Below are 14,926 nucleotides of genomic sequence, written 5' to 3' on the forward strand. Positions count from 1 at the left end.
TTATTATTTTATGTTGGTGGCGTTGTTGGTAATTCTGTTTTACTAAAAGTGTGCTTTGTCTGTCGACTGTCAAAAAGTGCCGATTTAAGAATTCCGGTGTGGTTGCTGTTCACATGTTATAAAAATGTCGATTTTTGCAAGTCCTTTGTCTGTTGCGGGCACCAGAACCTCTGGGGCTCCTGTCCGCACCCAAAATGGTAAGTCTAAATCATACCCGTAACCCAAAAACCAAAACTTCTTGTTAACACAAGTCATGTGGTAACATGGGCTCATGACTAATAAAAGAACTCTTTTTAATATTCTTGTTTTTACAGTAATGGCAGCGGCTTCCATTGCTAATATCGTCAAGAGCTCCCTCGGCCCTGTGGGCTTGGATAAAATGTTGGTAGATGATATTGGAGATGTTACAGTAACAAATGATGGGGCCACCATTTTACGTTTACTTGAAGTGGAACACCCAGCTGCTAAGGTTCTTGTTGAATTAGCGCAATTGCAAGATGAAGAAGTTGGTGATGGTACCACTTCTGTAGTTATTATTTCTGCTGAACTGTTGAAGGTTGGTGATTCATTAAAACAGTCTTCTGAATCTAATGTATTCCAAGCTTGCATTTAATCGCTAACATTTGAATGTAATTTTTGCAGAATGCCGACGAACTGGTTAAGCAAAAAATCCACCCGACGTCGATCATCAGTGGTTACAGGTTAGCATGTAAGGAGGCCTGTCGCTACATTCAGGATCATCTTACAATTCCAGTGGAGGAACTTACCCGCACTTGCATCATCAACGTTGCCAAGACATCAATGAGTTCCAAGATTATTGGAGCGTATCCTTTTAATCAAAATTTCTAATATCTAGTTTATTAACAATTTGGTTGCAATTTTTTTCCTTAATAAGTCATTAGTGATGCTGATTTATTCGCAACGATGGTTGTCGACGCAGCAAACGCTGTTAAAGTCGGAGATGCAAGCAAAAACACCATCTACCCCATCAAAGCGGTTAATATTTTGAAAGCACATGGGCGCAGTGCCAGGGAAAGTCTCTTAATCCAAGGCTACGCTCTCAATTGCACTGTAGCGAGCCAGGCAATGCCCAAAAAGATCGTCCACGCCAAAATCGCGTGTTTGGACTTCTCTTTACAGAAAGCCAAAATGAAGATGGGAGTTCAGGTTTGTCATCTCCAATTATTTCGTCTTGAGATTTCATTTAAAATTTTTGAAGGTTCTCATTACTGACCCTGACAAACTGGAGGCCATTCGTACCCGTGAATTGGACATCACGAAAGAAAGGATTCAAAAAATCCTTGCCGCTGGTGTGAATGTAATCCTTGTATCTGGGGGTATTGACGATTTGTGCCTGAAGTATTTCGTGGAAAATGGAGCTATGGCTGTCAGAAGAGTGAAAAAGGCAGATCTGAAACGTATCGCCAAGGCTACTGGAGCGGCTTACTTAACATCACTGACGAACATGGATGGGGAGGAATGCTTCGACTCTACAATGGTTGGCGAAGCAGCCGAAGTCGTCCAAGAACGAATTTCAGATGACGAGTTGATATTAATCAAAGGGTAAGATACCAAAACTGTTTCACCAAAACTAATGTTGTTTTAGTCCCAAGGCTCGAACCGCCGCCTCCATCATTCTTCGTGGCCCCAACGACTTCTACTGTGACGAAATGGAAAGATCTGTCCATGACGCCCTCTGTGCCGTCAAACGGGTTCTCGAATCTAAGAGCGTGGTAGCCGGTGGTGGATCCGTCGAAGCTGCATTATCCATTTATCTGGAGAATTTCGCCACAACTCTCAGCTCTCGCGAACAATTGGCTATTGCCGAATTCGCAAGGAGCTTGTTGGTTATACCGAAAACTTTGGCGGTCAATGCTGCTCAGGACGCCACAGATCTTGTCGCAAAGTTGAGAGCTTACCAGAACACAAGCCAGACCAAAGTAGATTTGGCTAATCTAAAATGGGTAGGGCTGGACCTCATCGAGGGCACAGTTAGAGATAACAAGAAAGCTGGCGTTCTCGAACCCACCGTGTCCAAAATTAAGTCGCTAAAATTCGCAACAGAAGCCGCAATTACCATTTTGAGAATTGATGACATGATCAAATTGGATCCTGAACAAAAAGGGGATAAGAGTTACAGGCAGGCGATGGAAAGTGGCGAGTTGTACGATTAGTCGTCTGATTTTTATATTTCTCACTTAATATTTAACATTATTTGCATCGTAATAAAAATTCACCTACTATGTCCGATTTGAATATAACCCAAAGTAATGTTATTTCCTGTTATTTCAGTAGAAACTCCGATACTATTTGATTGAACTCGTCGGCGTATCTGAGATGAATATTGTGCTTTCCTTCAGGGAATCTGTGTAACCTGGAATAACAAATGGGTCCACGGAGAACATGAAAAATCAACTTTATACTCACGTAGCTCCTTTTATATTAGACTTCAAGTACGCGGGATGTTCGCCTGCTACCATTGGATCTTTGTCGCCGTGAAGAATTAATGTAGGGCTTTTAATGTCACGCAACACTTCTTTACAAACGTTACCTTCACATTTCGTGTATAATTCTCCAACAGCGTTACACCAGTCGTTCCACATTTTTTGTAGGCCTTCTTCAGTGTATAGTTTAATCAAGGGAGCTTTCATTTTATCGGACCACTTGCTAATATCACGGATTTCTAAAAAAAACTATTAAAAGAAAAAGTTGTTGAAGAAACTTACTTTCATAAGATTCTATTTCTTTAGGGATTATATAAGAGTTGGCTCCCCATATCACGAGTTTGTCCACAATATTTGGGTATTTTGCGGAAATGATCAAACTGGAGATCCCACCGTCGCTCCATCCCAATAATGAGAATTTTTGCACACCAAGAAGCTATCACATTTTATTAGGTGCACAAAGAAAAAATATAAATTTACTTGCATGAAATCTACAGCAGTGTCTGCATCATTTTCATAGAATTTGATATTAAAATTTCGTTCCGGGGGGCGACTAAGACCATATCCTGGAGGATCCCATACCACCACTGTGAATTTACTTTTATCTAGGCCTGTAATTTGAGGTTTGAAATCACTCCAAATTGTGCCTAAAGCCCCAGGAAAGCAAAGAACAGTTTTTTCGCCTTGGCCTGTCTTTACATAGTTGATGGTTTGACCTTTAACTTTAATGGTCTTCTCCTAGAAAGGGGGCTCGCGTTTAATATATTTGACTAGAGAAAACTTGCCTCAATTGAAGTGGAAAATGTTCGAGGGTGCTTTAATATGACTGATTTAAACGCGTTTTTATTTAGCGAGTGAAGTGCCTTTAACATGTTTTTTGATAAGGGAAGGTGAGCTGTCATAACCTTGTAAAAAGTTATCGTTTTTATTATCTCGTCACCATAATGCAACCAATAAAACAGAGGAACTTTTTGTAAAAAGACCAACGAGACAAAATTAGATTTTGTTTTGATTTATGGCAAACATTCTCTAGATTGATAAGAGTTTTTTTATTAGTGTTAAATTTTTAAAACCGCTGCTGATTTGTGTCAAACGCTGAAAGCCCCCTTGAGATTCGGTGTCAGAAAACGATTTAGTGATCATTCATATTTTATAGGGACTTTGTTTTTTATCGATTGTTGAATTTTGACAAGTGACGTTGCGGATGAGGTTATAAGGAAAGTTTTGTGTTTATTATTTTCAGTCGTGTGGCGAATAACATGGCGAGAGTGCCATGTTCCACAACAGCAAAGATAATCATTTATTTCAGTTTATATTTAAGCGCAACATTAGTTGTTAGTGAAGACAAATTTGCACCTGAATTCGATAGTTTAAACGTAATAAATTTAACAAAAAATGAGAATGAAACGAAAGTGCGGTTCGAAGTGCGTGGTAAGAACATTGTTCAAGATCTACAAATCAAAACAACGACAAAGGAAACCGAAAAAAACACGTTGTGTAAAGAGGACTTGAACTTGAAGATTGTTGAGATTTCATCGAAATCTGATTCTGGAGTTTACGAGGCATCAGTGCCCCAAAATGTGACCGGCAATCTTTACTTGTGTTTACCGCACGAAAACCGCGATTTTAAACAAGATGGGTCAATGTCACCACCGAATATTTTTAAGGGAGGCCCATTCAAGTGGTATCATCAAGGGACGAAGGTTGTCATGAAGAGTCCTTACGAGGGGGAGTCAGGGTAGGTTTTTTTTTAACAATTCGGGGAAACTAACGTGTCTAATATCAGTTGACCCAATACGGTTCTATAATTCGTTTTGGCACGGATTTAGGTCTGCAAAGGGGTCCGCATACGTAGGTATTTGTTCAGAGTTCTGGTTTAAGCCGGATTAATCAAAGGCCGGAGTCGCGAAGTGCGGTACCTTCACTCGATGACTCTGATCCATGATGTTACAGTGCTGTTTGGGCTTCTATTAACTATTTATATGTTCGTTGGCATTGTTGCAAAATGCAATCGTTTTGAACTAGAATTAACGCAAGTTTATCGTAGTTATCTGCATCCTTGTTACTTCCTGGGATGATTCATTGTTTAGACTGTCTACTTTGTATGCTGCAGTCATCATCACGTAAGAAACAACGTGGACTTAAGAAATACTAAATAAACATGTTTTTATCTATGCAAGTCCACTTCAGCAGCACCAAAGACTCAAATAATTAGTAATTACCAAGTAGTGTCTAAATTGCGATCTACCACAATCACGTGGAATTACCGGAAACTACTGTTCCGCACGTTTCTCAACTTACTATTTTTACTAGGTTACACTCGTAAAAATCGGTTAAAACTGCTTTTACAACTTCAGCCAATCTGAACCTCTTCTCTACGTGGGTAAAAAGTTACAAATTTTTAAATAATAACCGTTTGTTAATCAGTTTTTATCGTGTTATTAAAAACAGAATTCACATGTTGACATAGGCGGCTCTACAGGGGAACTCCATATTATGAGAATATGAAAAACTGGAACTTGAATTGTTATCTTTTTCCCCTGAATCCTCAAATTTCAAGAAGAGCGCTCGAATACACGAGAATCATGCCAAAATCAATCAAAAAATCTGGATAATGTCGACAGAGTTAGACCCCAAAAGCTTCAATTTAAAGAGTTCTCAAGAATTCACATTCACGCTCATTAGGAAACCTCAAAGATTCTCAAGTGTTTTGTGAAATTATAAGAATCCTTAGGAGTCATGGAAATCTACTGAGTTCTTAAAAATCTTGAGGGATTTTCCGTGACATCTAGTTTAATCAATAGTTTTTACTAACAAAATTTAACTATTCATATCTAAAAGAGCTAAGAATTGAATACTTAATGTCAATGATGGCTTTGTTTTGACTAGTTAAATGTAGTTTTTATGGTTTCATATAAAATTTATCTGCGGGGAGCAGTGACTCAATCAGATTCGTTTTAATGTTTTTATTATACACCAATTGTTGTAATGCAAAATCAGATTTCAAGTTCAATTTCTAGTGAGCATTGCGCTCGAGACCAAAATAGGACAACTTTAAAACAATTAAGTTTTGTAGATTTGCAATCATTGCAAGAGCGTGATTTTATCACAGTAGATAAAAATATAATTGGAATTAAAGTAGAAAGTACGTGCGGCGTTTTTTTCAAGGATAGGACTCTAGAATCTTTGTACCTTTATCAATAAATAATGTTGTTACTATGATAATAAAGGAGTGTTGAAATATTTTCCGGTTCCAAAAGATGATATACGGATGTTTTAATTGCTCTAAAGTATAAAATATGTAAAACAAAACACGCGATAAAATACGATGTTAGCGTGTTGTCTTGTGCGTATTGATTCTCTACTTTACAGGCTTCACTGCGTAAAGTGAGAAAAGGCGCGGATGCATTTATTTTTTGTTCGAGAGAATTTATACAGAGAATTCCAAAAATGTAAATCTGTTTTTTTGACTACGTCCTTCACTGTTGAAATTTGTTTGTTTTGCTTGACATTAATAAAGATACTGAGTATAGATTCAAAATATTAATTTATTTTTCAACTAAACACTTATCATTCTGGTATATTTTTTACAGACATATCCACTAGGTGCTAATTATGCGTATTTACATTTTCCACAAACCGCATTTATTGATATCGACAAACACAAAGAGCACTTTCGTTTGCGACTTAAGGCATTACGGTTTTGTGTCGCAATGTTCACTAATGTGTGGCAAACAATTCCAAAAACCCATGAATGTCGTATCTTTTATCATGTTCAAAAAAACACGAAATCATGTGATGATGACAGGATTATAACCGTAAGATGTTTATTGGGAATGCTTTTGCTTCAATTCCTTGCAGTTACTTCCGTTTAACGTTACGTAATTTCGGGATTCATGGTTTTAATAAATTTGAGCATTATCAAAATCAGTAAAGATAACAATGGTTACATTTAATAGTCTATTGACTCTCAGTCGTTGAGATAATTGATTTTTTTGCATTAGCCAGCCCTTGCATGTATGCAAAATAGCACTTTGATAATGAATAACCTGAACTTAAATAGCATTTCATTACCTTTGCCCTTTCGTGAACTTCGTGCAGGCACATCAGGGAATACTGAAGCTAAATTTCATATTTAACAAATTTTCGCGTTGTAAATCTGCGGAAATGATAAGTTTTTATATTTTGTTACAGAGTTCTACGGAACCGCCGCGAAAAAGGCAACAACGGAAGCATCGAAATTTTGTCTCTCCGTCTCGAAGTCCACGAAAAAGACGCAGAATTCGACGAATTCGGTATTCCCGAAGTCCTAGCGGGCGTAGAACACATTATCCGAATTTTCGGATCGGGATTTAAGGAAAACATGCTCATCACTTTCACCGACCGGAAAAAGACTCCAGATGGAAACTGCCAGTTCCCCAAGAACGGCAAGGAATTTCCGGTAATGTCCCATCTACTTTATGATTGATTAAACGTTTTGGTTTGTTTAGGTAATCAATGATGAGACATTTGCTGTGGACACCGCAAGAGTGAAAATTGTCTTGCCACCCATGGGAGACGCCGAGACTTTGTACCTGTGCGCGAAGTCACCCAACAGCACGTTCTTCTTACATCAAGGAGACGACATTTGGCTACAAATCCGAAGTTATGAAAACTTACTACCATTGTGGGCTACAATAGTAATTGTTGTAACGTGTCTCGCTTTTTCGGCGTTATTCTCCGGTTTAAATCTGGGATTGATGTCTATGGATCGGACAGAATTGAAAATTTTGTGCGCCACCGGCACTGTCAGAGAACAGAAATACGCGAGAGTTATCCAACCGGTGCGAAACCACGGAAATTACTTGTTGTGTAGTATTTTGTTGGGGAATGTGTTTGTCAATTCCATATTCACAATTTTGTTGGACGGACTAACGTCTGGATTGGTGGCTGTTATATTTTCTACAATCGCTATTGTTTTGTTCGGTGAGATTACACCTCAAGCTATTTGTTCGCGACATGGACTGGCTGTTGGTGCGAAGAGTATTTATATTACGAAATTTGTGATGATAATTACTTTTCCGTTATCGTATCCGGTGTCGAAGTTTTTGGATTTCATTTTGGGTGAAGAAATCGGCGCCGTCTACACCAGGGAACGCCTGAAGGAGCTGGTAAAGGTAAGAGTTTTTCTTTGAATCAATTTAACAACTGTCGCACCAGAAATGTCATTGTTAAGATGCAAAAATATGCAGAGAAACATGCGCGTTTTCGGGAATAATAGCCCGCACAACTCTATTTTATGTTGCTATAAATCATCAAAGTTATGTTTCTTGGACAGCTTCACTTCTATGGTTCTTGTGCAACCTTGAAGCGAACCACAAGTTTTTTATTGATTTTTTTTGTGTATTTATAAATTCACTGCGTATTTTAGAAAACTTTCTATATATCTTCTAAAAATGAACGCGTTAGAACTATACATAGAAATATGAAGTAGTAAGTAAAATAATATTTTGATAATTTCGTCTTTTTGACCTTAAGACTTACAGGTTATCGTTGTGAACGCTAACCGTAGTTTTTGGAAAATAAAGACAAATTAATTTTATTATGCCTGGTTGACTAATTCAAGAAAATGAAACTTCCGGTTCAATGTTAATCAATCAATTACCTTATCATTGTATGTTATCGTTACCACAACTTCAACAAACCTGTTCAACGTCAATATATTATTATTTAAATTTTTGCAATAATTGTCACCAAAGATCTCAGAAACTGACTAGAGAAAATTGAAATAGCCCACCGAAATTTCTGAGCTGAAATGTTGCGTGAAACAAAATCTGCTAAGTGGATTTTTTTGATTTTCAAAACTTAATGATTCGTCAAAAAACCTCGAAACCGCGAAATGTTTCATCTCTTGGCACAGAATAGTTGTATCTCTGCAAGTCTAGAGCTCCGTCTCGTTGCGTTATCTATTTTTAGTTCCCCAAATTTCCATCCTTCCAGCCTTCACACTATCAAACTCAACCTACTTTTCAACAAAAATAACAATAATTGTACAAAAATGGTATATGTTTGTACAGTATTTCCTTGATCTCAGGTGTATAGTCTAGATTTTATACCAAAGTGCGTGCAAAACTGTGTCAGACTATTTTTATTCGAACGCAAGGGGCAGGAATAACTGGTTAAAACGCGCTCACACTTGAGCGAACCGTTTTCTAAGTGTGTTTGTGAAGATATTTCTCATTCTTCAGAGGCTCTATTTGTTGTTTTGATGTAATAGGATTGTTTATCTTATTGTGCATTTTGTTCGTTTGTTGTTATGCGCGTTTGGAAGGAATCTAGTGATAATATTTGCAAATATGTAGCTGTGTTATTGTGCAACCAGTCACGTAATGCGCAAAGAAAAAGATATTTTTTTATGGGTGATGGCAATTTGAATTTTGAGACGACTGGTTGTTACGTTAAATGCGGGGAATGAGTTTTTATTGAATTTCCGCCAAAACATGAAATTCGCGATAGTTAATTGCGGATATCAAACATTTCTTGTGCTTATCTTCAGCCCATTTGCTAATTTAGATAATTGCAGACAAAGTAATTTTGGAAATTATCCAAGTACACCACTGTTACTTTCTTACAGTTTGGCTTCATATCACCGAGTTTAATTTATCAAGACCTTGAGCCTGTTGATAATTTTTTTCTGTTATTCAGCTCATTTGGACAATATGGTGGCCATTTTATCTGGTTAAAACAGCTTACAGCTACGTTTTCTCTAATCAATACTCCTAAACCAAGGTGTGATAAAACTGTTAGAGAATCGATCGAATTCGCAACAAGAACCGTTTGTCCAAGCTAGTAAACACGTTGGAAATAAATATTGGCCATGAAGATTGGAAATTTTCGCACTTATCCAAAAACTAATTTCGTTCCGATTAAGTACATAAATAGTTCAATTAAATTGGGCCATTGCCAAAAAGGAATAGTTCTCTCAGCACACGGCAAAAATAATTTCTCCTGGATTCGGAATGATCGGAACTACTGACAATTTTTATTAAACTTTTTAATAATAGATGGGCATTCAGGTCAAATTTTTGGCAGGATGAATATTAGACCGACGGAAACTCGATTTATGCAGCGTCGAACTAAATACAATGTTAAGACAAAAGTAATTTATTCCAGATTTTTGCACATTAACATAGACGTGTTAATTTCAATAAATCGTTAGTTAAGGCTAAAAACTGTCTCTTATCATTAACCAGTGATGTGTAACAAATATTTTATGGTTGAATCTTACAATAGGAATTTTACAACGTCGTAAAGAATTAAGACAGGTCAGGTGAATAATTTCAGATTAAATGTGTCATCTTGGTTAAAAATACGTATTATTAGGTAATTAGAAAATTTACGGGATTTTTTTTGTCGTTGTCCAAGAAAATCTAAGTGCACTCTTATTAAAATCAGGCGGTAATGGTAATAACTTATCACTTTATCACTTACGCACTTGCAAATCGAATATCTTTGTAATTCCAGTTTAATATAAGTGATAAGATTGTTATCTTAAATGGATCAACAGGCAGCAAAATTGTGTTTGTTGATCCTAGAATTTTACAGATTTATCTTGTTAAGGCTGGATCAATACATTTCTTATCGTTTTTCATACATCATGATCATAAGATAGAATTGTACGTTTGTTATCTCTTCTCTCAATCATTCATTTTGCGTTATTTCTTTAGTTAGTCCAAACTGGTAAAAACCTATGAAACATTTTTGACTTATTTTACTACAATAAAATTTTAGATTGGCGCTAAGGATGTCCAAAGCTAAAAAAAGATTACAGCGAATAGATCTTTCGTCAGATTGTAAATTTATAGCGGAAGTGAGGCGATCGGGCGAGTAAAACGAAATTTAGAACTTTGTAAGTTTTCTACTCAAAATTTTTTTAGAACCGCAAATTTAGGAACTGGATTCTTCTTGTTTTTTTTTACGGTGTGATTTGGTTAAAATCCGGTCATGTTCAATTGGAATTTTGCCAAACCATAGATACTCTCTTAAAACAGAACTAATGGGAAATAATGCCATCTGTAATGTTTCTCAATGGAAATTGGATAATAAAACTTTTTGAGTAGTTTAAAAAAAACTTTTATTCAGTTATTACACAATATGAGAATTATAAAAAAATAGCCGCATAAAATAATTCTCTACGTCACACAGCAGACATCCGTTATTTTTATGTTTACGGTTCTCGACATGATTTTTTATAATTATGCAACTATTTTGGAAATAAATCGCTCTTCTTTGATTTATTTTATGTGGCACATGTGTCGGGAAGTTGTGAACAATAAAAATTCATATCGAATAATTTGTCCCTTTTATCCTATGGCATTCAATGCGTAATAATTTCTTTTTGATTTTCTTTGGAACTACAAAAAAATTTTCGTATGCAAAGTGCATCTCTTTTTAACCAAAGATGACAGATTAGGATAGAAAACGATCGCAAATGTGAAATTTTGAACCATCTCTCAAAATGTTTCCATCGCTCTATAAAAGAAATTCAAAACAAATTTTAAAAAAAATTGTTTGTCTTATTAAAAGCAAAAATGGAAAAAACGTGATCTAAGAAAGTTTAGAATTCCAATCGAGGATTTAAGCGTGCGAGCGCTCGTTCTGAACATCTATTAATAGCAGTTCTTATTTTCATATCATTCATCATAGAAAAATGCCGTATGAATACAATTACGGGATTTTTTGTTTTTCAAACAGTATAATTAGAAAAATAACGAAGGTTTTGTGTTGTTGAAATAGGAAGATTTTATGCGACAGTTGTAATAGCAGCTTGAAAATTGAGTCATAGTTTGTAAAGTAAAGTATCATTCTATTCTCCTCAGGTCACAACCGACGAGAACGACCTAGACAAAGACGAAGTGAACATAATTAGCGGCGCTTTGGAGCTTCGTAAAAAAACTGTTGTCGATGTTATGACCAAAATCGAAGACGTGTTTATGTTGGACTACGATGCAGTTTTAGACTTTGAAACTGTTTCGGAAATTATGAAATCAGGTTAATTAAATGATGGAAAATTTTAACATTATGTAATAAATAGATTTTCATTTTAGGATACTCTCGTGTTCCGGTTTTCGAAGGCAATCGTCAAAATATTGTAACAATGTTGTACATTAAAGACTTGGCGTTTGTCGATCCTGATGATAACACTCCGTTGAAGACATTGTGTCAATTCTACCAAAATCCTTGTAACTTTGTTTTTGAAGACGTTACTCTTGACGTCATGTTCAGAATATTCAAAGAAGGCAATAAAGGGCACATGGCTTTCGTTCATAGAGTGAACAATGAAGGTGAAGGTGATCCGTTTTATGAAACTATTGGTATTATTACTCTTGAGGATGTCATCGAGGAGTTGATCCAGGCTGAGATTATGGACGAAACGGACGTTTTCAGTGAGTTATTTGTTAATAATTCAATTAACTTGTCGTTTGTTACGTTGTTTTTTGTAGCTGATAACCGGTCGAAAAGACGGAGAACTGCGGAGAGACGACAAGATTTTAGCGTTTTTGCTGAGCGTCGTGGGGAATCTAATAAGATTCGCATTAGCCCACAGCTGACACTAGCAGCGTATCAGTTTTTGAGCACTGGTAGATATTTTGAATTATTTTTGCATAAATATTGAACGTATTGTTTTCAGCGGTCGAGCAGTTCCTTCCCAGTGTTGTGTCTGAAACAATTCTAAAACGATTGCTTAAGCAAGAAATTGTTTACCACATAAAGAAGAACAAGGAATGGCGCACTGAACCTACTAACCTGATCTACCAACAAGGCAAGAGTGCCGATTATTTCGTACTTATTTTAGAAGGGCGCGTCGAGGTGACAATCGGACGGGAAAATCTAACGTTTGAAGCAGGACCGTTTACGTTCTTCGGTACTCAAGCACTTATCCAAACTATTGGAGTTGGTAAAGTTTTAACGACAGCCACCGAACTCAGTTTTATTGTGTTTTTGTAGCTGAATCCCCGTCTGCTCCTACTTCCACGCTTGGTAGTTTAGAGTCGATAAATTTAGATGCTTTGGTCCGCCACACTTTCCAGCCAGACTACAGTGTACGTGCAACAACTGAAGTTATCTATCTTAGTATCAAACGTAGCATGTATCTGGCAGCTAAGAGAGCTACGTTGATGGAACGGTCGCAACGCGACCAAACCAACGAACAGTTTGACGAAGAAGTGGACAAGGTTTACCACTCAATTTTGTTTTGCTCTAATTTAAAATGACGTATTTCAGCTTCTGCATTCGTTGGACGAAGATGACGTGGAACCTGCACGAAGAAGCGAAAGAAAACGTTCTTCTAAGAACTTGAGCCAAACGCATGAGACAAATCTAAGTCCTAAGACTCCTTCCTTGTATTCAAACGTAAGTCCCCCGCATAGGATAAGTCAAAGAGATATTAATGGGTCGATCATTTCAAGTCCAGTTGAGGATTCGCATCTCGTCAGAGATGAAGAAGTGTCACTTTTGTCTAAAAAGTCATAACAAAGACACTCCGACTCTGGTAGTACAGAGTCACTTATGTACTTAATTTGTTTGTTGAAATTTGTGTAGATTAAGAAGAAATCCTTACGTCTTTGTGAACAACTTGGTAGGTGCATATTAAAATTTTACTGTTAGAAAGATTGTTAAATTATTCACAGTTCATCTAAATAATCTTAGTGACAATTACGAGTAAGCTTATAAGACGACATAGATATTCCTAGTTTTGAGAAATACCTTTCATAACAGTAAATCGTTGTAGAAGATGGATCGGGGTTAAGCGTTGCGAGACTTATGCCAAGTTGCCTAATATTTTTATATTTACATTTATTATTAAATACGTGTTATTTACATCTGTATTCCAAAAATGTCAGACTTTAATCATCCTGAATGTGATTTTTTTTTTATTTTATTAAACTTATTATGTTTTTGCTTTTTAATCTTACTATTATTGCTTATTGTTATTTTTTTGGTAGATTTACTCCTTAGTACATACGTTTAAATGTGTAAATGATCTTGAAATGCAGGTGCTGCTTAAGTAAGTGAAATTTACATGATTTGTTACGAATTTAAGATGTGCAATTTTAACCTCTGTACCTAACTTGTACTTAATGGTCGAACTTATCTTTTAAGTAAGCCACAATGTTGTTTTTTTGCATGTTACAGTGATAATTAAAAAAGAAATTCATACTTATTAAGTTGTGTATCAGCCATTGAGAAATAACTTATTTTGTGTTACTTTTTATTTAAAAAAGTTTTGTTACAGAAGTAAAGAATTTGAATGATATGTATACTGGTATTTTTTTCTCCTTTCCACTCCTCATAGTAATTCTACACTAAAAACGTTGCGAAAGTTCGCGCTTTGTTTCATAATACATACTATTGCGTTACTAATCAAATCTCACATGAATACTGTTCTCTGTTTTCATTGGTCAATTTCGTCAATCCCTCGATCGTGTGTGAACGTAGCTTTTGAACTCAACTCTTTAAATCCCCACTACCAAGCTCGTTGCACACAGCCGATTGTACCAACGATGTAAAAACGATGATTGTTACAAGCTCAAGTCAAGGATGTCGAGAATTTTCACTTGGACATAAAAATGAAATTTTCTAAAATTTGAGTTTTTTGTTTTACAATTTCTCAATTTGGTAAAGGTAATAAGTTATTTAACAAACTTCTCAAAATTTTGTAAAGTGTGTAACAGATGAAAAATATTCCGGCGCATCCACCATTTATGTTAACTTTTACGCCTTACATTCATTTCTCCCCCGACAAAGAATTAATTGTTTTTTTTGGCAAATTAATTTTCCAGTAATAGAGAATGAGTGAAATGAAATGCAATTTGTTTTTTGCTACAATTTTTGCTACCTCGTTTATTTATTAAGCAAACTCAACCAACTTGGATCTCATTTTACGCAAAATTTTATGCTCAATTCAAAAACATGATAATTTTTTAATTTTTGTAAACAAATAACCAAGTTATGGCCGTTTGAAATTTTGGGTTTTCGCCAGAGGGCCAAATTTTCGATGGTTCGAAGCAATTCATACTCGATATCTCAGAAACTATTTCAGATATTGAGATGCGGTTTGCGCCATCGTTTTTCTCGCAATTTTTTACATAAGAAACAGTTCTTAGATTTTTCTACAGTCGAAATTTGCAAATTTTCGCGAAAATTGATGACTGAAACTATGGCCAAACTTCCGATATCGATATCTCGCTTATTTTTTAGAGTAAGCTTAAGTTATTATACATCAGTGTGCGCAGAATTCTACGCAGATTTCAAATCTGGGATTTAAAATAAGATTTGACAACAAATAACTGAGTTATGGCCGATCAAAATTTTGGAAAGTTGATTTTCATTTTTTCTCATTTTTCGTAATTTTTAAAGTTAAATATCTCGGAAACTATTTGAGATATTGAGATGCGGTTTGCGCCATTCTTTTTCTCGGTTCATTTTACGTTAGAAAATGT

The 14,926-nt window shown here is 35.9% G+C and overlaps 3 protein-coding genes across 3 annotated transcripts; 2 read left to right on the forward strand and 1 right to left on the reverse strand.

Annotated features, from left to right (window-relative positions):
* The first annotated feature begins 24 nt into the window (after positions 1 to 24).
* On the forward strand, positions 25 to 2,243 carry CCT1 (chaperonin containing TCP1 subunit 1). Its single transcript, XM_088038151.1, has 6 exons — positions 25 to 197; positions 315 to 556; positions 643 to 824; positions 903 to 1,167; positions 1,220 to 1,563; positions 1,607 to 2,243. Exons 1-6 carry the CDS (start codon positions 125 to 127, stop codon positions 2,172 to 2,174), a joined length of 1,674 nt encoding a protein of 557 aa, XP_087894277.1. The 5' UTR covers positions 25 to 124; the 3' UTR covers positions 2,175 to 2,243.
* On the reverse strand, positions 2,163 to 3,422 carry LOC148173501 (serine hydrolase BPHL). Its single transcript, XM_088038152.1, has 5 exons — positions 3,230 to 3,422; positions 2,925 to 3,182; positions 2,727 to 2,880; positions 2,428 to 2,683; positions 2,163 to 2,374 (listed from the first exon to the last, which is right to left on the reverse strand). The coding sequence occupies exons 1-5, from the start codon at positions 3,344 to 3,346 to the stop codon at positions 2,284 to 2,286; spliced, it is 876 nt and encodes a 291-aa protein (XP_087894278.1). The 5' UTR covers positions 3,347 to 3,422; the 3' UTR covers positions 2,163 to 2,283.
* A 231-nt stretch (positions 3,423 to 3,653) lies between these two features.
* Positions 3,654 to 13,740, forward strand: uex (metal transporter uex). Its single transcript, XM_088038150.1, has 9 exons — positions 3,654 to 4,182; positions 6,639 to 6,885; positions 6,935 to 7,600; positions 11,303 to 11,474; positions 11,531 to 11,869; positions 11,927 to 12,064; positions 12,115 to 12,381; positions 12,432 to 12,658; positions 12,708 to 13,740. The coding sequence occupies exons 1-9, from the start codon at positions 3,704 to 3,706 to the stop codon at positions 12,954 to 12,956; spliced, it is 2,784 nt and encodes a 927-aa protein (XP_087894276.1). The 5' UTR covers positions 3,654 to 3,703; the 3' UTR covers positions 12,957 to 13,740.
* The last annotated feature ends 1,186 nt before the right edge of the window (positions 13,741 to 14,926 follow it).

The sequence above is a fragment of the Gnatocerus cornutus genome, chromosome 6 (assembly GCF_029298725.1).
Source record: "Gnatocerus cornutus isolate USDA-ARS CGAHR chromosome 6, icGnaCorn1.1, whole genome shotgun sequence".
In the NCBI taxonomy this organism is placed as follows: domain Eukaryota; kingdom Metazoa; phylum Arthropoda; class Insecta; order Coleoptera; family Tenebrionidae; genus Gnatocerus; species Gnatocerus cornutus.